The sequence below is a fragment of the Thunnus thynnus genome, chromosome 20, assembly GCF_963924715.1.
Source record: "Thunnus thynnus chromosome 20, fThuThy2.1, whole genome shotgun sequence".
Lineage (NCBI taxonomy): Eukaryota > Metazoa > Chordata > Actinopteri > Scombriformes > Scombridae > Thunnus > Thunnus thynnus.
The window spans coordinates 17072816-17100015 of NC_089536.1; the positions used below are offsets into that span (position 1 = coordinate 17072816).

A 27200-nucleotide genomic window follows, 5' to 3' on the forward strand; every position below is an offset into this window, starting at 1 on the left:
TAATAATAATAAAGTTAAAGCCCCCCTCCACTCAAAAATGTGTTTTTCTTGTTCCTACAGTCTGATGTTTGAGCTTCACTGTGCAGAATGATGTATGTGCAGAGTTTGACACTGGCAGGCTGTTTTCACATTTATCTTCTGAGGATAGAAAGTTTCTTTGTGCTAATTGAAAATCCAATTTTAAGGGTTGGGCCTATGAGCATGATTTGTGACATCACAAATAGTTTGGAGCCTATCTTAGTCCAGTTATTCAACTTACACAAGTGTGATGTGGAAATGTGTAGCCTTCGGCACACAAACACTGAGAATGGACTTTACAGTGAAGTAGGAGACATCTTGTGTCCAACAGTTAAACTTCTGAGATTAAATATATTTACATATTTATAGAGTTTGGAATTTTTAATGAGGGAGAGGGAGTAGATGCCATTTTAAGGATTTTAACAAGATAATTGTAATTTCTGGAAAAAAAAAAAACATCAGACATACATCACTGTTCCAAGCAGAGTAGTTTTGTGTCTTACTACATGTGTGGAGGGGATCTAAATAATCCTATAAAGGAAGTGCTTGATAGATTTAGCTTAAATATAATTTTCACTGTGCTCACATTTGTTCTCTTAGTGTACATGTGCAGTTTTATGAAAGAAAATTGGGCACTGTGTTGATTGTGTATTTGATGTTGTGAGGTGGCTATTTCTAATACAATTCAGTTTTTGATCTCTCTATGAATTTTAAATCCACAAATATAAATAGACAAGTTCCAAACCCTGCTTTCATCATTTGATATTCAGTCTTTTACATCCATTTAATTAACTTTAATCTTAACATCTATAAAAGGACTTTGATTCATTTAATACATTTTAAATACCCTGGTTTTTATGTTTCCAGTGTTTTTGTATACCTGTTAGATTATCCTCTGTTCTAGTTGCATCCTTACCTAGTCTGAGCCTTATTCACTCAAAATAGCTCTGCCTGAAAATATGAGAAAATCTTACTAAATAAACCAGCCATCATCAAATCAAGGCCACTACTGATGAGTAATCATATTCCAAAATGTTTGATTGTTTTGGAACATACAGATGAACACATGTTCCATTTGTGTCACCAGAGGAAGTAGTAGTAGTATCTTTGTTATTTTTGTGTGCATGTATGCATGTGAATATTCACAGGATGTCCTCCACAAACAAACGACCACAGCACTGAGAGATCTGCTCATACAGGAAGGAGGATGAAAAGGATATCCTCATAACATTTTATTTGCAGATAAAAATGGCATCCGATTCACCGTTCTATCAATATTTTATCAGGTTAGTAAATCATACACAATATGTTCATCTAAACAAGACGGTGTATTAAAATATGTGTGTGCACGTTTTAGAATGCAGAAAAGAGACAGCACAGACACGTGTGAGAACACATGTGCCCTCCTTTTCCTCAAATTGGTCGTGTGTTCCAGGATATGAAAAAAAAAATCTGCAGCACCTGCGGCAAACAGCTAAAAAGGACATTCGTCAGTATCCGGGATCATCCGTTTCCGCCTGGCCGGCCCCTCTGCAAATATACGGTGCATCATTTCCATCTGCCTCAATACTCAAGTCTCCAAACTCTGTGAGGACCAGGCGGTGGTACAGTAAAGTCCACCCTGCATCAGAGACACACACAGTATATCAGTGTTTATAGTTGATGCTGTGATCAAGACTCCAGGCTCAGTGCTTGTGGATCTTGTAGCTGTTTCTTTAGGCTCTTATCCAGCAGCACCAGACTCTGCACAGCCAGATTCCGGCAATCAGCATCAGGGTCTCCTTCAGCCACATCTGTGGACAGTAAACAACACAAAAAGGATAGTTAGTCTAAATATAATTATAAAAGCAAAACATTTTCTTTGCACACTTTGCACATCTTAGAGGACAAATGTGTCCTTTGCACTCTCAAAGTCATTCAGTGTCACGTTTCTGCAATTTGAAACTACTTTTGTCCTCTGAGGGATAAAAAAATTCCAACTGTTGATGAGCCAGTCACGTCGTAGACAGTCTGTGTTGTACAGGACATCCTGGTTCCTCAGCCCCTTCCCAGAAATGTTCAGTCCAGCTGTGCATGTGTGTACTGAACGCGTTTGTGTGTCCATGGATATGTTGCACTAAGGGGACATCCCTGACAGAATTACATTATGCAGGTGCAGCCTCAGACTTAAGTGCTCTTATATGAATCATGTGTTTTCTGCTAAATCTTTTATTAGTAATGTTTACAATATATATCACTTCACTCTTGTGTTAGCTCTAAATTAAATATGTATAAAGATGGTCTGTAATAAAAAAAAAAAAAACTCATAACATAAGAAAGGACTTAAATAAAATGTATGTATGGCCCTTAAAATTTTAATATTTCTATCCGGTTTCTACGATGAGGAGGACTGATTTCTCATTTCACTTTTATCACCAGCAATTTTTTTTACCTGCCAGCCAAGTTCTGGTCTCAAACAGCTGATCACTGAGGTCTACCAGCAGGTTTTGACTGGGCATGCTCAGAAACACAGAGCAGACAGCGAAGAGGACGCCTCGTCTCACCATCCTTCAACAAACATATTTCAGGTTACAGCACAGACCAAGACAAGATGATTAAAACATCCTGTCCAGACCTTAGATCATGTCCACTGTTATTTTTGTTAGACTGTTAATTTTGGAGTAGCCGAGTAAAAAAAGAATATGTTGCAGAGAACAGGCTGCATGTTGATTATAAAACAGCTGGTTAGTAGAGAGAATATTACACTACAACATTGTTAACAATCACAAATATTTCCACAGACATTTCATTTATTTACAGCCTAACACACTAATTATACAGTACATCATGCTTACTGGTCAACGTGGTAGCGCACTGCCCACACAAAGTCCAGCAGAGCACGACCCATCTGTGCTGCTATCTGCATGAAGAAAAAAAAACATCATGAGCGCCCCATAGGGGTAGAGTTGGAAAATATTGCTATAATATTGTTATTGTGATATAAGGGTTTATCTTATTGTAATATTGTGATATACTGTAATGTCACTGTTATCTTTTCCTGGCCTTAAAGGCAACATTTTCAGAGCTAGATCTGTTCTAGCTGAGTAAAATGAACAGTAGATGCCTCTAAATTCTTGGAATTAATTATACTGTATATCTTGTATGACTGCATGGAGATCATTTTATTAGGTTGCACTGGCACGAACAGATGGATGAAACTACCGGTGCATTGACTGCCAGATGCATGAAGAGTCCAAGGGTATGGATCAACCTGCCAAGTACCAGGTGGTCGCTGCCCAGAAGGTCAAAGGTCACCTGAGGCCTGGCAGACAAGTGTTGCATTTAATTTTGGAAACATGTTGTTGTAAACTGGAGCATAGAAAAGTGTTGCGCCTATAATTTTGCATAACAGAGACATACTAACTTGTCATAATTCCTGAGCAGAGGAAAAAAGAAGTGTCCCGCAACAGGTGCGTAACGGTTAGGAGTGGCCTTAGCTGGAGGTTGCATGGCTCCCTGTAGCAACAAGAGAAATCTCCTTAGATCTTAGAGGTAATCCTTCATTTACAGACGTGTTTATTTACAGACATGTATGTTGACTTTGAGTACCTTACTGAGGCGCTTGGTCTTGCTTTGAATCCGCTTCTCAACGACTTGTCGCCAGTGGACAGGGTTGTCACCGGGGTATGGAGACACATCAGAGGTGGCAGCCATACTCAGAGATGAATCTCTATTGTCAGTGATTGGCTTAGAGAGTTCCTGAGCCGCCAGAGCAAGGACCTAATACATCAAAACAAGCACATCCTCATAACTTCACCACCTGTGGCAATCATCAAATCAGTAAACTGTTGTTATTAGAAAAGCTGTTGTTTTCACCTCCAAGATATCTAGCCGCTGGCGAAGACTGTAGTTCAGGGAGTAAAACTCTGTGGTCAAATACTGAGTCACCTAATAAAAAACAAATTAAGAGACAGTTTGATTGTAAAAAGACAGGCAGTGTGTGATAAAGCTAGGTGGTAATTAACTCAAACTAAGTTGAAAACTGAAAGTGAGGTGTAAAATCATACAGGGATACAGTCGGTGACAGTGAGCGCCACCATGGTCGCCTGTCTCAGAGTCACGAAGCCATTTATGCTGTATTTATCCTCCATGTGAAGAAGCACTTTGGTTAGCTGGACACTGATCTGTAAAAGGGCATTTCAAACAAGCGGAGTGTCAACAGTAGTCTGTAAGTATTCATTTGAAAAAACAATCATGTACTGGCAGTGATGTGCAATACCACTTAATAGCACTAGAATCAGTTATAAGAGGCAATATCTTCTGGCCCTATATCAGTTTTGTTGCTGTGATATTGGCTGTTTCTATGCAGGAAACCAAACCAGTATTGTCTGATTGTGTTTTTAAAAAAAGCATAAGAATAAATGCTACAGGTATCTTATCTTATTTTACTTGTTTGAAAAGAAGTGAATCTGAAGCATAGGAAGAATACTTGTGGAGCAACCCCCTTCCGTGTAATACTTATTAAATTACACTGTATAGTTCTGCTGTGTGTCGCCGTCGTACCTCTCTGGTTGCAAAGATGTTCTTTCTCACCAAACCAGCAGTGACTCTCAAACTGAGCTCCACACGCACTGCATCTTCAGAGGAAATTAAAGCTGGATGGTTTGACAGATAAACATAAAACAGAAAACATCAGAGCAGGAACAAACATCAACATAGAAATGCATCAGGTGATCAATGAAGTCAAAGAGATTAGATCTGTGGAGACATACTTTCCAGACAGTCTCGTAGGTAGCGAGGAGGAGACGCTTCGTTTATTTTCTGATCTCCAGACATATCGTACGGAGTGAGCTCATCATCGCTGCATCAAAAGATTTTTAGTTAGCAAAACACCTCTATAATCTCTTTTAATACATACAAAACCCCCTAAAATACATTTAAAAGATATTAGCATTGTTACATTACATACATGACAGAGTGAATACTTACCTGTCCAGGTCAGAGTCTGGCTCAGTTTTTGATGGTGGGGTTTCTGACTTATTTTGGGATGATGGATTCTGAGTAGATGGAGTCACTTTATTGATCTCTTGAGGAGAGCTGACTCTGCAGATGATAGATTTTGTATTAAATAAAATTGATGCCCACAGATATTCTGTATATTGACCAAGTTTTATGGGAATTTTGACCCATTGTTCAACATAGTCATAAAAGAAATAGTTAATAGTTGCTATAGAATTTTTAAAAAATGTAGCAGATGGGACAAAATTTCTTTTTGGGACAATTTTAAATAACTAAACAGTTGCAACACAGTTATTTTTAGCTGTTCTCATCTCCCACCACCTTTACAGACTAGCATTGCATTACATTGTTATTTTGTGTAAATCCTGCACAAAGTCATACTTTGTTGCATATCATTTAAGATCCCTGAGAATTTAGAGATGCTATAATTACACATTTTCCAAATTTAAAGACAATACTTCAACATTTTACAAATAAATTGACCAATAGGTGAACCTTTAGTTACAGAGATATTTAACACTTACCCATTTACAGACTCAGGCTCTGACTCATCACCAGTGATAGGAGTCATCAGAGAAAGCAGCTCTTGAGTTTCCTCATCTTGCTCATACTACAACACACAAAACAGAACGATACAAACTCAGACACAAGTACCAAAATGGCATTTTCAAATATTATGAAGCCAATTATGCTGTCATGGGAAAAAACTTGTCAGTGTATCTTTCAAATTACACACTGACTTTACCTCAAACTTGAGCTTGGTTCCATTGATATCCATGCGGGAGCTAAGGCACTCTCCTACCACCATCCCCATATGCCTGATACGCACCACACTGCTGTCCAGGTGGCTCTGCATGCCGCCCAGCATACACTGAAGCAGCTCTGAGGAAAGAGGCACCAAACATGTCTACTGCTGCTGTTGCTGATACTGAGTGAAAACCTGTTAAGTCGTGTTTTGGGGGGGGGGTATCAGAATTGTACCTGAACGTAGCTCCTGCAGCTCAGAGTCGTTCAGCAGGCTCACACACAGCAATAAAGCCTTGCTGACATATAGTTGCTGCTCTAGAGGTGTGTGTTTCACTGCACTGGGATTAGCCCAGGCCTGGGACACAGACCGTAACACCTGAGAACACAAACAAATACAGCACATGTCAAAATCACATAACATGATATCATTAGACTGCGAAACATCTCATGCACTCACCTGGAGGAGCAGTGGCCTTCGATCCCTGTCTGATGCGAGGTAACCAAGGACGATTCTCAATACCTGAGTCTAGGGGGAAAAAAAACATATGATTCATGTGGTATTTATAAGATATTTGATTTAGTCAGGCTGAAAGCTACCATCTTACCTCATACTTGTACTGTAGTAAAAGCAGTTTATGAGTGATGACAAACTGGGCCTTTTTATTCGTTAACACTAGATTCCCTATGATCCTGCCCAAAGCATCAGGCCTGAAAAAGAGTAAATAGACTGGTGTCATTATAGACAGACAGCTGGATGCCAGATAAACTGCGAGCTGTTTAAACGCATGTGACTGGAGCTGTAACTATCCTTACCCGCTGACAGCCTGCACCAGCCCAGTGAGCACACTCTCCATCCATCGCTGTGGAACGTTCTCCAGCAGCTTCCTACAAACCCTCTGCCACACCATGTCTGAGCGCGTGCAGACAGACAGCCGAGGAGCCATCACTGCCAGCACCAAACCTGAAGAGAGGAGAAAAAGGAGGGTATAAGGGACTCAATAAGTAAACAGTCCGGTCATTTCCTATGAAGTTTGGTAAACAGAAAAAAAACGTCCCAGAGTTAAAAGAAAGTCAGCAGGCTGCAGGGTCTTCTCCTATCATGTCCCCTTTCTCTGGAATAATTTCTTTTTGCATTAACTTTCACTTAGTTGCCTATTCTTTGATTACTTCTGGCCCTCGAGCCTGTTACCAATATCCTCCTGGTGGATTTATCTCAGTTTTAATGTTAAAGTCCATGTCTGTCCTGGCAACAGGAATACTGCAAAGTTTCTGAAAACCCTTTAAATCCTCTGTTTGTTCATCCACGAGCACACAAGCATCCAAACTGTGTGACTATCTCCCTGTCTCTCCTATGGGAGGAGAAACAATTTAGAAAAGACCACTTTTTTTGCACAGCTTCATAAAATGTAAATAAACTCACCACTATGCCCTTGGATACACAGTTTTCCAAGTGTCTGAGCCACAAAAGTTAAGGAGCAGTCTGTGCCATCTGTTAAAAAATAGAATACAGAGTAAGAGACGTCATGAGGAATTGAGCACAAAAAAGAATCTATGAAATGAGCAACATGCTGTGTTAAAGACTGACATTATTGCTAAAAGTTTTGTTGATGATCTCTCACCTTTAAGTGCCTGGCAGGTCCTCTCTAGGGCAGCGAGCATCTCTGTGGCCAGCAGAGGATAGTACTGCTGAGGAAGAAAGAGAGGCCTGTTGTTGGGATGTAACCTGTTGGCAGTGAGGTCCGGCAGCGCCACTATCCGTCCTAGCAGAGTCTCTCGGAGCTGGGGGGAGTCAGAGGCACCTGCCTCCAGACAGTAGGACCACAGCAGGTCAGCGAGTCGACCACTCTGAAGGAACCTCTCAGTGATGCTGACCAAGTGGTTCAGATTTGTGCCAGGTCTGCAGAGGACAGAGCAATTAGCGAACAGACAAAATGATGAACATGCTTCACATCCTTCTTCTGGCATCACCCACCTCAGCTCTCCTATTCCCTCCATCAGCACCAGCAGAGCCTGCTCCGGAGGGCCTCGGAGGAACAGTCCATCCCATAATTCTGTGCGCTGTGCTGCGGTGAGGCTGTGCAGCCAGTCAGCCTGAATGTTGCTTACAAGAAACTGGAGGGTATGAGTGAAGTGAGCTCTCCTGAATTCTGCCCGCTGAACTGAAGTGGTTTTACTCTCTGGTCCTTCATCCAAGTGAGAGCTGAGAGTTTGAAGAGCAGCGATAACATCTTTGTTATCCGTAGATGTAGATAGGGTCCGGAAACACTGAGCCACTGCTAGACGAACCTCAGTATTTGGGGCAAGGGACTTCATCTTTGAAATGGTGACTAAAAGCTAGTCATATATCCTGCACAAAAACATTAAAGGTACATTTCACTCAAAAAGAGTCTACCATCTATCTATACAGAACAAACCACCTGTTCACAACAAACAGTGAGCACAATTTCAAGTGTTGAGCTTTATTGTATTGGATTTAGCTGCAACTGATATCACAACAAAGCTATCTAATGCATTCATGGTAGGAGGTAAAGTGATAGATAAACTCTCCTGAAGCTAACAGTCATTAAGCAAAGTAGCGTTAACGTTAGCTATTTTTTATATCAAACTATCGATTACAATATATATATATTCTTTTCTAATAACAAGTAAACACACACCTCTGTGAATTAGCTGTGATGCTAACAGTTAGCCTGTTAACTTCATACGCACCTCCGCATTTTTTGGGAAAGAAATTAATAGAAATGTTCGAGGCGGCTGTGAAATCTTCAAAGCCTTCTTTTAAAGGTGAAATCTACTGTTTCCACTGTCACTTCACGTTTTGACAGAAGGAAACGTCCCGCCGTGTCGCCATGGTGTCGCTTGGTGCTTTCTGTGCTCCATCAAAACACATCCGTGGGAAGGCAAGGGGTACGAGAAAGGTTCCGGTGGACAGACAGTTCGTCCGGTGTAGCATTCAAGACACCAACGTTTTTTCAGTAACAGTTGAACGGTCGTTATATCAATCAATAATCAGTTTATAAATCCATTAACCAATCACCTAACTTACCCTAATAGATGGATTAATCAGTTACGGAAATGTGCAATCAGGTCTTTGAAGTCTCAGAGGCAACAGGTTTACCTGCTGTAGATACAAATTATATCTTATTACTCTTCCTTTTTATATTTTTTTTTTTCATTATCTTCATGTTATTTTTTATTTCCTTCCTTCTTTGTATGCATATGTTTATATTTTGTTGGGTCCAATATTAATTCTATCTATCTAAACTCAGTGCTTATTGGAAACTTAAATAGAGAAACCATGGATTTAAAAAGATCAAGTCTGAGATATATCAATTACCTAAAAATAAAAGAAATGCTGGTATCTAAGCATAAATTTTAAAAAGCATTATGAAATAATGAAATAAAAAACAATACATTTTAATATGCCACCTCTTGGAAAATTGTAGAAAATCATTATTTCTTTACCACCAATTATCTAGCGTTATTATCTGTCTATCTAGTGTTTTTATTGAATTAATCAATTATTTTCCTGTTGCTTTTCCATTTATTTACACATTTCTTGATTACTGATTTGAATATTCATTAAGCCATGAAGGACCCATGAAGGACCCCATACATTTTATGAAATAAATTAAAGCTGGGGGAAAAAAAATCTTTATTATTGCAAACCTGTAACACTAGCACACCAGCAGCTGGTATGGTTACGATCAGAGGACAGATGGGCTTCAGCCCTTCCTTTAAAGGACAGGTTCACAATTTTTCCATGTCTTTCTTCTATGGAAGCAAATCATTGCCAATGATTTGAATTATATCAGCAACTGAATACTTATTGTTGAAATTTAAATACCGCAGAATTTATTGCACTGAAATATTTGACTTTGAAAATAATCTTTCTGAATTTATATAGTCTGAATCTCAATATATAAAATTCTCAATAGTCACTTTCAAGTTGTGCAATTTCAAAAACTCAGTCCCGGTATATTTTTATTTTAGGGTTCTCAAATCTAGTTAGAAAATTCACATGCCTAATATTCAAAAGCTATATTCAAGTTGCCCTATTTCAATAAGCTCAATTCAGATCTAAACAACAACAAAAAAACAAAACAACGTCTGGTTTCTCAAATATGCTTGGTCAAATTGAGACGCTAAAATTCAAAATATAAAATTCAGTAATCTGAACATAAGGGACACTAAGGAAAAACAATTATAGAAAGTCAGATAGATGGTTTTCAAAGCCAAATATTTATATAATTAAATTAACTTCAACATCAAGTATTCATATTATATTATATTATGGCAGTGATTTGCTTCCATTGTCTTTAAACTACATGGAAATCTTTGTCTACTACACTACTGACACTATTAAACTCTGTTTTAAGACAGAGTTGAAAAATGTGAACCTATCCTGGCAGTTGTGGGACTCAATACAGTGCTGATAATTATAACCAGTGAAGTTACTGACAGGACTGTAACATTAGTGGACATCAGGTGCCAGGTGTGCTTGAGGGCCTGTGAAATACATGGACACAAACTGCAGGAGGGGCTGGTAGGTTGGAGGCAAAGGAACTAGCATCCAGTTTGTGTTGACCATCCAACAGAAGCAACTATAGAGGAACACCTCCAGGATCTGTACCTGCTTGAAAATCTTTCACTTGACTTGACGTAACTTGATCCTCTTTGACCCTGATTAGTAGTGACTTACCTGTCTGTCACAGTGAGGGACTTGTACTGTATTAACACCAGTTTTCTAAGCATTGCAAAAGAGAAAGCTTGGAGAAACCTGTTTTCTAAATACATGTGGAATACATGCAAACATATGTAACAATGTAAAACACTGCAATAAAAGAGGCAACCACACACAGGGTCATTTTATTCCATTTATTTTCCTAATCTTACTTTCACTGCTTACCTTTATATTTTCTCTTTTTACAATGACTGAAATTATATTTCCCCAGTAACAATTAGGATTAGATCATGTGGGGATCTTCAAAAATAATATACAGCTGTAACCAATACTGTTATAATTTATACATTTATCTTTGAAAATAGGCATAAATTTAAGTTTTACAATTTCTGTTTTCTACAATATTCTCTTTTTATCTTCCCATGTCACATAACGGCAAGCCATGCACTACACCGGTAGTGATGTTCATGCCTTGAGCAAAACTTTCTTTGGACACTGGAAGTGAGCGTGAGAGAGAAAAAGAAAATCACAAAAAATGACAATTCATATTTACAGTTTCAGGTTTCATCGTTATAATTTAACAAACTGACAGTCATGTGGTCAGTGCTTTTCCCAGGGCTCATCATCAGGTTAGTTTAGAGGCAAAGTTTGAGACACAGAGGCACAGTGTTTAGACTAGCAGGCCAGTTTTTTTTCTTTTTCTTTCAGGATAAACTGAGAGTTTATTGATTTGGGATGTATTAGCTCAGGAAAAAAAACAAAAACAAAAAAAAGCGTGGACCCTGATTAATGATCGGTTTAAGTTCAAACATCTGTCTTTGGTCATTTTAAAAGTTAAAAATGGAGAAACTGGATCTGGTTAAAGTGCAATCGCCTTCAGCTCTGCTAAAAGGGAATGTTTTATCAGCTCTGTGGTCTCGCCTGTGGTTTAGTTTCTGTTGCCTGTCATGTTAAGTCCTCTAACCGTCTGTCAGAACCAGAAAATATGAAGCAAGGAGAGAATTAAGTGTAGTAGAGCCTGCTGTGTTCAGGTGTCATACGGTTTCCTCATTGTGATGCATAAAGGATTCATTACTATAAAGAATTCAATCTGTTAGGGGAAAACCTTTCAGTCACACTAAAATGCAGGAAGCTGAACTCAGAAAGCCTGAAAATGAGCTCTAAGGTGGCATGTGTTGACATTATGAGGTCTCACACAACCTACAACCTCACTGATGATGTTCTAGCGTATGATTTGTCAGTCAAAAACATAGTTTGAGTTAGAGATATACAATAAAAATTTTAAAAAAATCAGTGTTTCCATGCAGTACCTGACTCCATCTCATCTGGGAAGACAACAGTAGAAACTGCAGACTCTGCCGTACAGTATATCTAAAATTACAACCCTGAAGAAGTCACAGCAACATCGACGTTACGGAAGAGTGCGATGACCTCGACAAGCCACCGCTCCGACCAGGTGACATTCAAGCTTCTGCACCCGATGGCGACTCATCCGCAGACGACGCAACCTTGCTTTAAAACATTTCTCTTACTTCAGTAAATTCTCCCTCCACAGACTGTCACTTCACTGTGAATTCATCTCCACTTGTGAATTCAAAAAAAAAAAAAAAAAACCAACATGTTCTCAGCTGAACAGATCGCTGAGCGTGTGAGTCGTCGTGTTCAAATGATGAATAAATATATCTGCTTGTGATTTTTAAAACAAGAAGAAAAAAAAATAAATCCAACAAATACTGTACACGCTACATGCTAGAGAAGAATACAGGCAGCTGTTTCTCAGCATAAGACGAGAAAAAGAAATGTTCTCTCTTTTTTTTTTTTTTCTTCCCTCTCGGACTATAAAAATACCTAGAATCTAGAATGAGTGTAGAAAAAACTTTACATGTACAAGTCATTTACATCCAAGGCCATTTTCCATGGAGTGGCAGGTGAAGAAGAGCAGTGAGATAGACTTAAGAGGTGAGCAGGGTGAAAAATAGGAATTCTCTTGAGCATACTGGGTTTTTTTTTTGTTGTTGTTGTGTTGGTGCAGAACGCCAAGCTGTTTGGACAAAAAAAAACAGGACCTTTCAACTATTAATCCGTCAAGACGTCCGGTGCAGTAGGTAAATCCGACGCAAAAGTCCAGTTTGAGAGTCAGAAAGATATGTCCTCAATGTGTTGACAGATGGCTGCACAGTACCCATGAGCACAGCATCAGTCCACCGTCGGTCCGTGCATCGATTCGCGATACTAAAGTGAAAAAGCACATGTTGCTTCAGCAGAGGAAAATAAAAGAGCAGCTTTGTTTCATCTGCCCTCCACCAATGTCCACTTTCTTGCCAAGCATTATTGCTACCAAAAGTCTGCCATGTCTCCTCTATATTATTCCTGCAGATCGTGTAATCTTGAGACATGGCTGCAGAACTGTTTGTAGTATATTTCCAATTAAATATGGCATTACAGTTAGTGTGATGCTTTTTTTTTTTGCTTTTTTTTTTTTTTTTTAAATGCGAGCATGTTGTCTGCAGCTTGAGCCCACATCAGCTCCCAACTTAACTGGTACTGTGAGCCTGCAGAAACAAATCCCGCACACTTCTTATATTCATCTCCGTACGGGTTTCGAAACCACCTTCGTTTATGATTTGATCCCTTCACAATGAACCTTTTTTTTCTCCTTTCAACAAAACAATATCAAAACAAAACTTAGTGCAAAGTACAACCGTTTGATTCTTCACATATAACCTGTCAAACGTCAGCATTTTTCAGTCTTAACATTTTTTTACTGACGATATTTCACTTGTGCGGCAAAGAAAAATAAAAAGTAACCTGGATCAGCTTGCTCCCTGTCACTTTCACTCAGCAAGAGAACACTGGGATCAGGTGGGCTGTACTTTAAAAAAAAAAAAAAACACATCTACACTACAATTCCCAGGATCACTCAACAGTTTCCCCTTCATGCTTAGCGTTTGGAGAGCTTACAAAGTGAACGTGTCAGTATGAGCAGGTTGTCAGTTACAGTACCAAGTCTACATTTAAGAGATAAGTGTGAGTTATTCTATTGTGCCGGAGGTGTTAAGGGAGTGATGGGAAATGTAGTGCTTTCCCACTTGAGGTTTCCAGCCCACCTGAGCTCTGAGACCCTGTTTCATTGTAAAAATAAATGAGATGAAGCAAATTACAAACCAGTTCCTTCGTTTGGGACACTGCGAGAACGACAGTGTCATTCTTGTTACTCATTCTAGTGTCACCAAGTATTATGTAACACAGATCAAAAAAAGAACACCACACACACACACAAAAAAAACCCCTCCGGGCATTTCTCATCCTCCGTGATGACCTGGAAATGTCCCTCACTTGGGTTCACTGGAAAGACAGTGGAACTTGGTTAAAGGACAGAACACGCTGTTTTAGGGACTGGTAGGCAGCACGGCAAGCTTTAAAACATATTAAAGACAAACTCAAAAGAGAAACTGCTGCTCCTAGTCTCCTGACCAGTGCTTCATGTTGCTTGTGATTTAAAACACAATTCAGCCTGGTTCAGGAGATGACAGCCCACATACCACTATCCCAGTAACACTTTACTGACTAAACTGAGGCATGAATACTTTGATCACCTTTGATTTAAGGCCTTTAGGTATAATTGTCTGATCTTTTTTTTTTTGTTTTGTGTTTTTTTTTTTTTTTTAACCTCAATCATATATTGACACTTTTTAGGAGAGGGACGGGAAGATTTCTAATCCTTACTGAGTTCTTACACACATTTACACATTCATTCACTCAACAGGGGAGACTCAGGTCCCTCTAGCCAAATACATGGAAGTCATCAGAACCCAAGTATATCCAGGAGGGCTGACACATACACTCACAAATAAGCACAGAGTCAAGGGAACTAAAAATAGCTTATTTTTCACTGAAAGCCATGGACTTCTTAAATTCCTCTTTTTTTGGGAAGAGGGGGTGGGTGGGTTGGGAAGGGAGTTGGATGAGTTGAGTGCGTTGCTGTTTTTCTACCAAAATTATGTCAGAATATTTTTACATCCTTTCTTGGTAGTTTGTGTTTTCTTTTAGCCAAGTCTCCGATATTTTAACAGCATGTGGAGTCACTGTGAGTGGCCCTTTAGTCGAGGTGGTTTCTATTTTACCTCCAGAATGGAGGGGTTGGACTCCATGATGGCCACGATGATTTTGTCAATGTAGTCCTGGAGTCTGTAGTTGATCTCCTCCTGTTTGTGGATAGCCTCCATCAACTGCAAGCAGAACAAACAGATGTCAGTCAAGTAACACTAAGGGCACTTTCACACCTACCTCGTTTGGTCTGGACTTTTGGACTTTTCAGTTTGATCCGAACCAAAATGACAGGTGTGAAACCTCTCCCGGACCAAATAGCCGAACCTTGGTTGAACGAAAAGAGGTAGTCTCGGTCCAGATCAAACTGAACCGTGGTTCTGTTCATTCCTAGTGTGAAGCATTTTTTGGATGGTTCAGACATTCTGACCAATTACAGGAAGTTCTGGCAGGTTATATGCGGTAGCACACGGAGAGAGGAGGAGACCATGTTTTTAATTAAAATGTGGTCCAACGACGTAATGAAAAGTCAACTGGAAAGAACTCACAAAAATGCTGACACTTTCCAGGTATTTTAAGAGAGAATGAGAGAGCAAAGATATTAGAGGACAGGAGAGCAGTGCGATGCCGTTAGAAAAAGCAGTGCATCAACCAATGAAAAGGACTAATTTCCTTTTTGTGACATAAATAACAATATAATAATATATAGCCTACATCAGACGCACACCCATCTACAAACCAATCAATGTCAAGTATAGAGAGACGCAACCCATGTCAGTGACAGAGCGGAGGTTTGTCATGTAAAGTTCTTTAGTGCACTCACATAATTGCAATGTGAAAGCAAAACTAACCGGATGAAGTGTACACAATGTTAAAAAAACATGAACCTTGGTTCAGACTTTCAAGTGTGAAAAGGCCCTAAAAATAGAATCACATATAATGTAAACTAAGCATGTTCTTACTGCTCTCGAAACCTACCTCACCACGAGACACAGAGTTGATCTCAGCTGCCAGGGAGTCGGAGAAAGAGGCCGACATCAGGTTCTTTGCTCCCTGGATGCTCAAGTTGATGATCTGGCCGTTCAACTCATCATTCTGCTCCTTCAGGCTGCGGTTGTCCTACAGAGAAGTCACATGTAACACATCAGGTGATATATCTGATCCTGAACCATCCCTCCATTTCAAAGCAGTATAGTTGGAACGACAAAATGGGGAAACACTGCAAATAAAATCAGTGAAGAAGAAAACAGGTGAGGAAACTCGGAATATGTGTGTTACCTGTTTGAGCCGTTTGATCTCTTGCTCCAGCTCCGCTTCACGGGTGCGTGTCTGATACTCCTGCAGCCCTGCACCAGGTGAACGGCCCCTCTTTGCTTCAGCCTCCAACTTGTATAACTGTAGGTGCTCAAGCTGTTTACGCAGGTCTTCAATAAGCTGTGGTACAAACAGGTAAAGGGATCAGTTAGTAGGAATATTATAAAGTCAGACAGAATATTTATGGAAAATACTTGATTCTTTCAGGCAATAGCATATAATTTCATTTCTCCGATGAAAGAAGAGTTCTGTAGTACTACACTGTGTTGTGATATTATGAACACAGAGTACTGCTTGTGCTGTACATAGAGAAACCAGCCCCACCTCCTGCGTGCACTCCTTCTCTTTCTGGCCTTGGTGGCGCTCATGGCTCAGCTTGTCAGCCATCTTCCTGCGGGTCTCCATCTCGTCCGTCAACCTGTCGGTCATTGATTCTGTCTCATCCTGCAGTTTCCTCTTCTCCTGGAAGATAAAAAAAACAAACAAATGGAGGCAAAGATGAAGAAGACAATCAAGACTGGTGAGGGGTGGGATTGAAGAGAAATGACAGGGAGAAAAACAGGTGATTGATTTTGATCTCGCTCTCACCTCCTCTAATCTTTCAATGTTTGCTCGTAGACAAGGAACACAGGATCTCAGCTCACTGTTCTCCTCATCCAGCTGCTGCAGTCTGTGAGACAAACACAAATCTTTTCAGACACACACACAAAGCAAACACCCATAGGAAAACCACAACTGTACATGAGCCCTATTTTTTGATGGTTGACAATAATATACCAGAGAGAGAAAGAGAGTGAAACAACTTCTACTCAGTGGCAGATGAGTGCCAGATGGCGGCAGTATTGAGCCACTATTCCTCCAACAAAGCCTGTGTCAGTCACTGGCATCAGAATCAACAAATCTATCTCCTTTTCTGGTTCGCCTTATGTTTAATGTATCATGAAAATCTGATACTACAACAAAAAAACCTGGGTATAAAATATACCTGGCCTGTAGGTTTTCCAGCTCTAGCCCTCTTTCTCTCTCCAGCTTGCTCAGGGCCTCCTTGTGACGACGGGTCTCTTGCTGTAGTTGCTCGTCCGCATGGAGCTCCTGCTCCTTCAGTTGCTCCTCCAAGGCGTTGGCCCTGTGCACCAGCTGAAGGTTCTCCTGGCGCAGCCGCGTATGCTGCTCCCCCGATGCCTCGGACTCCTTCTCTAGCTCCGCCACTCGACGCTCCAGGAGGAGCACCTGCAGAGGATTCAAGTGTTACGGTTAACAGAACAAGAATTTCAAGAATTTCAATGAAGGACGATAACTGTCAGCTAACAGGTGTGAAAGTGTATAACTGAGCAGGTGACTGGAAAAAAAAAAAAAAATATATATATATATATAAATATATATATATCAATATATCAGTTAACTCCCTTGACAGCTGAACACTCACCTTGTCTGTGATGTCATTGTCGGCGAGCTCCAGGATGTCCCGCGTCAAGTCACTCATTGTGTCCAGAGTCATCGAGCTGTTCTGGAGGAGGTGTCTACATGTGGAGAGGGAACACTTAACTCAATAGCTCCTGGAGCCAGTTCATATTTTATAAACAGTCGTTTCCTTATGCAAGACATAAACTATCTATGACAAAAAAACTGACCCATTACCTAGTGAAATAAGAGAGAACTATTTTGCTTACCTTGCCACTTTCTTGCTGGACAGCCTCTTGCCTGCGCTGGATAGGGAGATAGAACAACAGGAAAATGGTCAGGAAGAGAAAAAGGATAGAGGAAAGAGACACCATCTCCTGGTATTCCTCTTATCCACCCCCCCCAGTCCTCTATCTGCTAGTAGAGGACCCCCACTGAAAAAATGGGGGCATGATGAGACAGTTCTTTAAAAACAAATCACTACATTTTTGTCAAAAGCATATCTGCAAAATATTCACAGCAAACTAACACAAACACAGCAGCGTACTTTTATAGAGCGACTATCAAGTGCTGATCCAGGATCTGTTTTCCTTACAGAGGATCAGTAGCCTGTAACTGCACAACAGAAGCTTATAAACCGAGGTGTAAACTAGGAGTTATAGATTTCCAAATTCTTCTTAAATTATGAAGCTCAGGACCTTGTTCTATCTGAAATTTACAAGGTTGGTAAACAGATCAAATAGGATTTCAGGTTTACTAAGTTTCTGTAATACAGCTACTGGCCAGTAATCCTGGATCAGCAAGTCTGTTCCGATAAAAGCAGGTCCTTTGAAAAGCTTTATTGCACTACCAGCAGTCATTCTGCAACAACTCAAATCAAGCATGAATGCAATGACATGAAAAATAATAATAAAAACACAAAAAATAGACACCACTTACCTGTGATACCTGGGGTTATTGTTTTATATTCCTACAGCCTCTTTCAAATTAACATAGTGATAAAACAACAACTATACAGTGGAATGTAGCCACAAAATGCCATAAGTGAGGTTTTCCGTTAATAAGCTAAAATGCTAATTCACACACAAAAAGAGGGTGCAGATGAAAAATGATTGGGAACAATTTGAGGTAAAATAGACCCGCAAATATACCATAATGTATGAATGCATGTAAAATCCGTAACATAGCGCACACCATGTTGCTGCAAGTCCAACACAGCATGCACACTTTATGAGAACATAACGTGATAACTGTATCTAATCAGCACTGCAAACACATTCACACAGCGTATGATCGGAGTGAGTTGTGAATGATGTGTTACCTAGTCATCTCTAGGAAATTGAGGCGAGTGGAGAGGTCCTCGAGACGACTTATTTGTTTGTGACACTGGCTACAGAAAAAGTCCAGCGCCTCCTCCCTGAGGAAGCTCTGAAAGCAGTCAGGGAGAGGAGCAGGTGCACTGGAAAGAGGAAACAGGGAGGAAGAGTAGGAAGTGGTGAGTGACGGACAAGAAGGGGTGCACTGAGGTGGGACAGGACACCTCTGGAGGGGGGTGGTGGGAGGGAGGGTTCAGGGGTAATTAGTGAATTTCACAGGACAGTTTTGAAAGAGTAAAGTGTGAGGAGTTACAGTGGGAAGCAGACTGTGCGGTGTCGCTGTGATTTGATCTTCGGGAAAGTGTCAGGAAACAAAACATTCTAGGAGAAAGAATGTGTTGATCTCTCTTCAGAGCTGATGAGATTTTCTTTTTTTTTTTTTTTTTCCCCTGCGGCCAAACATTCTTGTCTTTTCAACCTTGGCATCTTTGTAGCGAGCTCAGACAACTTACAGAATAGTTACTACTATTAAGTTAACTACATCAAAATAACATAAGCTCTGAAGCAAAGAAAAATAATTGTGGAAGCCTGTACCCTCTTCCTCATATCACCTCCATCAGCTGATTGTTCATTCAGGGAGATAGAGTCAGGTCTGAGTTATGCAATAAACTGGCAGAGGTTCCTGTTTACGTAGGCAGAAATGCTGTGTGACATGACGAGACTGTCACTTTATGGTCATATGCGCTGCTGTACGGAGCCATTTTCTTCTGACACTGATGACTTTGTTAAATAATGTGTGTTTATGTAGAACAGTGGCAACCAAACAGTGTGTACATGCAGTCAGAGTGCTGTAATATGTAAATATATAACTGTGGGGGTGTGTGTAGGTTGTTACATGCGCCAACAGTGAGCACGATTGGCTCAAAACACAGTGACGCATTCACACTGAGTGGGTGAAGTTTGTGGGATGCAGTTGTGTGTGTGTGAGTGTGTGTTTCTGTGTAGTTTTCCAGCCTAAGCACTGAGCAGATTTCTGCACTTGTATGTGAAGTAATCTTTTACATACCATATATCTCAATTTGAAAATATTATATTCAGAAATAATAGTGATGTTATGATTCTCAACTGTCATTTGAGAAAGTATTTTAACCACAAATTGTTATGTCCTTTGAGAGGACATAACAATTTGTTATGTCCTTTGAGAGGACATAACAAATTGTTTACTTTTTACTACTTTCTTTTCCTACTTTCTCTTACAATACCAAAATATACAAAAAGATCATACATTTTATATCAAAACTTCATATTATACTAAAGTAGCTTTAGCTACCTAGCCTTCCTTTCACTTATAGCTGCAACGATTCATCAGTTAGTCGATCAACAGAAAATTAATCTGCAACTAGTCTGATAACCAAATAATCGCTTTAGTCATTTTTTAAGCAAAAACGCTGAAAAACTGCTGATTGCAGCTTCTTGTATTTGAGGATCACCATGAGCTCTAAGAAATTCTTTTCACCATTTTTTGACATTTTATAGACAAAAGGATCAATCGATTAATCAAGGAAATAATTGGCAGATTAATCAATGAACACATCATAATTAGTTGCAGCCATATTTTTGATAAAAATTACTCCTATAATTCATAAACAGTAAGGTTGTGCTTCACTGAAGCTCTAAATAGTGATAATTGTAACCTTACTATTAGCTAGACCAGCTTATTTCCGTGCTGTCAACTAGTTACAAAATATAGGCTGTTAAGAGCTTCCTGGTAAGGCAAATCATCCAAGTCACCCAAGTGGGAACTACACATTATCCGGCTTTGAGTCTCTGATGAAAACAGAGTAGGGGGAAGGAGAAAGCTTACTGAGGAAAAACTACAGTATGGGTTTCAACACAAATAAATGGTGCCATAGAGAGGAGCGTCCATATGTGTTTGGCGGTATTTTGTTGTTTGACAGATGTCTCACAGTGCTAGAGTCGATCTGTATCTGTGTCTGGCAGCCCAGCAGTAAAGCTTGTTAAGATACTCTTTAAGATGTATGAACTCAATCCAACAAAACATCCGCCTTCTGTCTGCCCCAGAAGACTCGGCAACAGAGGCCGCCCTTCTGATTAAAAGTCTAAGTGTGAAACATTCACTCAGACGACTCTAGGTCATCAAACAGCAGCCAATGACAGTTTTGAAAAAGAATGTAGCCTAGTATCCGCATTTTCAATAACTTTGCAACAGTGAGAGTAAGACTGATGAAATGGACTTTGTATTCTCTCCATTTATCTTGCCCTTCGCCAGCAAAAGGAGGCAGATAGAGCTGTGAAGGACATCTCCAGAAAGCTCTTATCACTGTTTGACCTCAGTGTCTTTACTGAAGAAAAACAGTCCCTCTGAAGAATGTAAATAGGGGCATTTCAGCCAGAACAATACAGCTGAGAATATAACACAAGACTTGATAAAAAAAAGAAAGTTGTGATTTGCCAGCCTGGTGCAAATTACATTCATTTTCACATCAGTTAAATAACCTGTGTACATTTCAAAATGGCTTTGTCCTTATACAAGATTAGGTTAAATGGAATTAAAAGCATGTAAAAGGTTTTAATGGCTTCTTGTTAGAGAGTGGACCCTGAGATTCTGGCACATTTAGTTGTGTAGGGAAGACAGGCTCTTACCTGGGAGAGAGCAGTGAGGAGCCATTGACCTGCTCAGGAGTCTTGTTAAGAGGGGAGTCACCCTCCTCCCCGGTTCCCTCCACGCTGCTCTCCAGTAGCAGCTCTGACGTATTACTCTCCCCGAAATCTTCAAAGTGCTCCTCCTCCCCACCGATGACCGTCACCAGGGAGTGGTTATGGTGTTCCGAGTTCAGGGAAAACCTGAGGGGGCACATAAGAATGGTCAACTCTGTTACTGTGTGTGTTCACTTGTGTATACAAACAACAGCTCGGTTAACTTTAGCTCCTAGGAAAAAATAGAGGAGAATATGTTCAGACAGGATAAAAATGGACATCCGTTTATCTCCGCTGGATACAAAAACAGCTACAGAACCGTCCATTTAAGAAACCGCAGACTCCATCCGAAAAAGGCCCATCTTCTGCCTCTTTGATTCAAAGAAAACAGACACGCTATAGTACACTGGGTTCATGTGTTGGACCCAGAAGCCTAGAAATGACTAGCAGCTACTCTAAATCCCAAACAAGTACAATTAATCTTCCCCTAGAAAGAGCGGCAATCTGGACAAGTTCGACAATCACTTGTCTTCAAAGGTAATCTGTTAATTCACATTAATCCCAAAGGCTGCTTTGGCTGAGACACAATGTCTTGTGCCTCGCTGGTAATGCAAAACCATGATGGCAACACTCGAGACAGGTGAGAGGAGCCATCGTGTGGGTCAAGCTTAAGAGATGTCCTTAACAACACTGAGAGAAAGAGCTATGGCTTTGGTTTTCACAGTTGCTGGCTGTCTTACATAACTCAACAGAGTTACCAACTCTGTTGGTTGGATCTGAAGGTTTTTGCAGTGAATTTGACAAAATTAGTTTTAGTATATAAACTCTTTGATCTTCACTTAACAGGAAAACTGGACAGCTGGCCTTTCATCTTGTCCAACAGGAGATGTTAGATGTCTTAAGCACACACCGGATGAGGATGTCCAAATCAGCAGTAAAGCTTGGTTTCTCAGCATACGATGACACAGCCCATTTTGCTTGTTTGCCTTTCAGCTCTCCAATTCAAAGCTGAATTTTCACACTGTAATAGTCCCCAAAATCATCTACTGTTACATAAAAGAGCATTCAGACACTGCAAATTACATTTTGGACACTCTGTCTCTGTTAACCGGACAAAAATGCAGTTTTAGCTGCAGTAATGCCCTAAACAAACATTTGGCTCAACTGGTTAAATAGTAACACGACCAATTTTGAAGCCACTTACCCTTTACTCAGGCTCTTACTACTTGGCCCCACACTGAGGTCCCTCACATTGAGGGATGGTGAGGAAAGAGAACGCATCTTTGAACGCCCTCCGCTGCCCTGGCGTGAAAGCCTAGGAGCAACTGGAGTTAAAACTCCAGACAACCAGAGTGGAATCCTGAAGTTTCACGGGTTACACCGATTCAAAACAAAACCACGACTCTCCACCTGGACAAAACAAAGGGTCGGGCCTTTGGAAACAGCCGAGTCTGTGGTCCTAATGCGCTTCAAATCTACAGTGCCCGGTGACTGATTGTGCATCGTCTGTACTACCCCGTACACTTGAGGCTGTACCAGAAAGGGTTGACTGCGAGTGGGTTAATCAGATTTGAGGCTAAGCAACGGCCGACAGTCCTGCTGACTGTCTAAGGGCCAAATGTGTGTGGGGACACAGGGGTAGGACAGAGGAGGGTGGGGGAGGCTAATCCTGTTAGATTCCTAATCCCCAATCCAGTACTCCTACACTGAATATGTCTTTGGCTGCAGACTCTAGAGCTAGCTAGACTAACCACGTTGCATAGCACAAACTCAGTTTAGTTACTGACCTTTGCCCCCCAACATCAGTCAATGTTGAATCACTGCAAGTAGAAAATTGTTTTTGACTTGGAAACACCCTTAAAAGGGTTTAGAAAGGCCTTGTTCTGAACACACATGAGTTGGATATGAGAAACCTGCCCACATTTAATAGGAACTAGACTCAATGATGATGACGTCGCTGATGAATCAACAGGGAGCGCTTTTTCATTCTAGCAAGCTAGTGAGCAATGAGTTTCCCAATTTTTGGTAAAGAGAGAATATAAAGGTCGTAGAGTATTATTGTTATAGTGTTCCAGTCAGCAAAATACTTAAAGGAGTGACGGCATAAGTGAGAGGGTGAGAGTCAGATTATTCCATGCCAAAGAAAGAAAAAAACTGGAAAACAACAATAAAAGAGCTAACTCAACACTTCCTGGAATTCAGGGTCAATCATGGAATGGGAAGTCCAAACATATCCCTGTCAGGCAGACCACTCCAATCCGTCATCAAGCCGGACAGACAGGTCACACAGTCAGCAGTTAAGGCCTCAGTGCTCTGCACTTCCTCCTCTGTCTTTGCCCTTAATACTATATCAACAAGAACTCATGTACAGACATATAGACCTAACCTGCAGCAGCTAACCTGCAGCTTCTCTTAACAATACAAAAAAATGTATCAAATCAGGATAAAAGTTAAGTAGTAGTAGTAGTGCTAAAGTAGCAAACTCATTCAACCAATCAAAATGAAAGAAACTGGGTTACATGTTCAAGCTTTGACCTTATCTCTAAAACAGTGACACCTTAAAACATTTAACACGTCCTACTCATCCTACTTGCTCATTATTTATGACAGAGTTACAATCAGAGACAGTTACTCTCTTCCTGGTTCAACACGACTCACTACTCTCCTCCTCCTCAGTTTACTGTGGTGCTACTTTGTCTTCTAAGATGGAAATAACTTTCCCCAAAGAGACAACATTAAAGTGACTTTTTCTCATTATTAAAGCCGTAATAGAATAGTGCCCCTCCTTTACACCCTGATCATACATAAAACCAATCCATTATCACATCTACTGACGGTAATTCAATCTGGTCAATACCATTTTTATCTGATTCACTAAGAATTAAAATTTTAACATGAAATCAGTAAGTCATTGACAAAAACTAACTCAAACATTGTCACACTGACAGACAGCTGTGTGTCAGTTTGAAACATCAGCGCATTTGCAAGAGATTTGGAATGCAGTTTATTAACCCAGTAGTCAGTAAAGAGGATGACCTTTTTTTTGACTACTTTGAGCAGGCAGTGCTGCTGTTGACAGATACTGGGATATCTGGGCACTTTCCAGCTGATCATATTAACCTCCAATGAACATTATAGTAAGCAAAACAAAATAATCCAACTCTAATCCCAAGGAACTGTGACACTGACACTGAAAAATGAATAGAGTCAAAAGTGGTTCCTGAACAACAGCTGTCAAATTCTTGGGGGTTCTCAAAGGGGTTAAATTAAAAATATTTCATTTACTGTCGTCATTACTATCTTATGCCATAATCAGATAATTTAGAAAAGATGAGCAGATCTCAGTCTCTTTCCAGCCAATAAAAATGATGACTCGCTTAGACACAGCGGCTTGGGAAAAGAATGGTGGAAGGGCTTTCTGTTTTCAAGGTCTCTGGTGCTTATACTGTACACATTTCAAGTTATCTGTGAATGAGCTTTCCTGTTTAGCCACACAGACAAAACATCAACAGGCTAAATATGTGGAATGCTACTTCCAACTGCCTGTGACAGTACATGGTGCATGAGTACATCAGGTGCTGCAATTCGGGAAAATGTTGCGGAACTCAAACGCAGAAGAATAATAAGATATGTTTGACTGATTTTCTACCCACTGATGTATACAGGAGAATTTAAGGTGTTAGGTCAATAAAGTGGTAGCTGTCTATTTATTGCCTCTGTTTAATCTGCCTGTCTGGTGACCCAAATAGAACCCGAGCAGTCACTGATCCAGCATTGGGTATGCAAAGACTCGCAAATCATGTGACCAGCGTGAAGGGGCAGTGCGGTGCTTCTCCAGGGCTAACTCTTAGCTGAGAGATTTGACATACATTTACAGCAAGCTCTGCATTCGCCTGCTGCGATTACGCACAGCATTATGACGACTACGTTGATCTGGTTCACATGACAAATGGATTACGAGTATCACAGAAGTCATTCAGGGTCAATGCCAGTATTTCCCTACAGCTGAGGATGTCCAGGAAATATAGGCAAAATAGCCAAAATTGACATTGTGCATATGGCCGAGGTTCCGATTTATACTGACCTATTTCCACCATCTTCAGGGTCGTGCAGCGTTGCCTCGATTCCGCTGTCCGTCTCCACATCCTCATGCATCTCGGGGGGTACGAGGGCTCCTGTGTCCTCATCGGTGAAGGTCTCGCACTCACTGTAAGTGCTCTCGGAGCCCAGGTACGCGCTGTCGGTCACCTCATTTTGCTGCAGTAACAGAAACAAAATAACATCATCACAATATGCCCATCAAAATATAACAAATCATTTACAAATATAACAATAGGGCTCGTATATGGACATATTGATATCTTTCTATAGTCATATATGATGATCAAAATAATAATGTGGCTCAACAAGCTGCTACCATCATTACAAAGATTAACAAGAAGATCCATGGTGATTCCTTCTTGTAACATTTCTAGCAATGAAAAATGCCATCAGGTGTATTTTAAATCAGGATTATTTAGCATGTGTGTGAAGGAAAAGGCAGACAATAAACCTTTCAAAGATGGTCTATTTTGAGTCTTCAAGTCTAGCCAGTAGCTACTGATGCCAATTACGCCAACAACCAAACAAATCATACAGCATAAACAGACTTCAGAGGCATTCTGCTGCGTTTCAGAAGGCTGTTCCAAGCAAAACCTGCTGCATCAACACTTCTAAGCAACAAAATGAGCAAGCTTAAGGCTCTCTAAGCAACAAACACCAAATGCTCAACACAAAACCTTTGGACAGATATAAAAAAAAAACAACAACTGATGCTATCAGCAAGTACAAATTAAATGGTGTCAGGGCTGTAACAACAATGAAGTCAAGACAGGTGAGTCATGCTGGATAGCTTAACATACCAGTATAAACGAAGCGCCAGGAGAAGTCGGGCCCAGAGGGCTATCCACCATGCCCAAAACTCTCTATTCTCTCTGCCCGCTGTCACTGACAGGAAAGCTGGCCTGCCATTAGAGCCTACTAATAACTCCTACTAATGCTTCCTTACCTTCACTCTCAGAGAGAGAGAGTGTGTTTGGGAAACGGAAAAGAAAGTAACACCTCATCCAGCTCCACTGGGTGGTCAAAGGGGTGGAGACAGAGACAAAGTCCAAAGAGTATCAGGAGTCAGCTGTAATGCTCAGTCAACCTTTCTCCCCGTCAGCCCAGAGTTAAAACACCACACGGCTACTGTTTAATCTTTCTTAGGTCCCAGGAGCTCCACTTCCTGGCCCGGCGTGACAGAATAAATCATTAAGCCATATTCTACAGGTCTCTGGCTGCGCAGTGAATGAGGACTATACATCATAACAACCTGCCATAACTGTCTGCCTTTCAGAATGTTATAACTTCACAGCATGTTAGTGTTCTGTTGGCACACAATCAAAGTGAGCTCATAATTAGTTTTAGCAGCGCAAAAACACGGGTTATGGCACGTCTTAGGTCCTCCATTACTGTTGTTGTGTATGAATTAAATATGAGATGGAAATGTGAAAGTTGGTAGAGAAAATTTAGTAAAGGAAAAACAGGGTGGATGGGGCGTTGCATTTCTCTTATGCCAGGCCTCAGCCTCACCTTGCCTGTTTTGAAAGCAAACAGGGCAAGAACAGCACGGTCATTGAGAGAGAGGAACTCTTTTCTGCCAGAAAACCCGAGGGAAAAACAAGGCCACGGACACAGGTGTGGCGCCTACTTAAAACATGCACAAAACTCTGCTTACGGGTTTCAGTAAACAGCCGACACAGCGACCCGACTATTTAATGTAGAAAATATTTCATAAACCCATGGACCCATTACACTAGTAGTTCAGATTCACATCTTATTTTCTCGTTAAGAACACATCTCTCTTTGTTTGTGGCCATTTTTTTTGATCTATTTGATGTCGGGTTTTTTTTAGCTGCACTACATTTGACACAAAA

General features: G+C 40.5%; 2 protein-coding genes across 4 annotated transcripts in view; both read right to left on the bottom strand.

Moving 5' to 3' along the window:
• Positions 1–1204: 1204 nt before the first annotated feature.
• On the bottom strand, positions 1205–8659 carry telo2 (TEL2, telomere maintenance 2, homolog (S. cerevisiae)). 2 transcript variants are annotated; one of them, XM_067576312.1, is made up of 21 exons: positions 8473–8659; positions 7736–8110; positions 7383–7660; positions 7184–7252; positions 6577–6724; positions 6369–6471; positions 6221–6289; positions 5998–6139; positions 5762–5898; positions 5541–5626; positions 4987–5100; positions 4770–4858; positions 4561–4652; positions 4065–4181; positions 3874–3945; positions 3607–3777; positions 3422–3513; positions 3220–3319; positions 2853–2917; positions 2450–2565; positions 1205–1811 (listed from the first exon to the last, which is right to left on the bottom strand). In XM_067576312.1, the coding sequence occupies exons 2-21, from the start codon at positions 8074–8076 to the stop codon at positions 1690–1692; spliced, it is 2523 nt and encodes an 840-aa protein (XP_067432413.1). In that variant the 5' UTR covers positions 8077–8110; positions 8473–8659; the 3' UTR covers positions 1205–1689. The 2 variants fall into 2 exon arrangements, with proteins under 2 accessions (XP_067432413.1, XP_067432414.1); XM_067576313.1 differs by having other exon boundaries at positions 8421–8659.
• Positions 8660–10627: 1968 nt separating this feature from the next.
• The window catches only part of rab11fip3 (RAB11 family interacting protein 3 (class II)), a 34032-nt gene continuing 17459 nt past the window's right edge, over positions 10628–27200 (bottom strand). The window contains exons 4-15 of one of the 2 annotated variants that reach the window (XM_067577287.1): positions 25328–25500; positions 21190–21390; positions 18531–18668; positions 17479–17514; positions 17235–17328; positions 16794–17038; positions 16397–16478; positions 16133–16270; positions 15773–15928; positions 15473–15613; positions 14572–14676; positions 10628–12679 (exon numbers count right to left, since the gene is read on the bottom strand). In XM_067577287.1, coding sequence (XP_067433388.1) covers positions 12644–12679; positions 14572–14676; positions 15473–15613; positions 15773–15928; positions 16133–16270; positions 16397–16478; positions 16794–17038; positions 17235–17328; positions 17479–17514; positions 18531–18668; positions 21190–21390; positions 25328–25500 — 1545 coding nt within the window. In that variant the 3' untranslated portion in view covers positions 10628–12643. Of the gene's footprint in view, positions 14677–15472; positions 15614–15772; positions 15929–16132; positions 16271–16396; positions 16479–16793; positions 17039–17234; positions 17329–17478; positions 17515–18530; positions 18669–21189; positions 21391–25327; positions 25501–27200 lie in introns of both variants that reach the window. The other variant, XM_067577289.1, reaches the window with a different exon arrangement.

Excerpts from the sequence above, each read along its gene's own strand:
- telo2 (XM_067576312.1), bottom strand. The coding sequence starts at position 8,076 with ATGAAGTCCCTTGCCCCAAATACTGAGGTTCGTCTAGCAGTGGCTCAG. Across the intron at positions 5,627-5,761 it reads GAACCAAGCTCAAGTTTGAG|TATGAGCAAGATGAGGAAAC; the intron begins GTAAAGTCAGTG and ends TGTGTGTTGTAG. Across the intron at positions 4,182-4,560 it reads ACATCTTTGCAACCAGAGAG|ATCAGTGTCCAGCTAACCAA; the intron begins GTACGACGGCGA and ends GCCCTTTTACAG.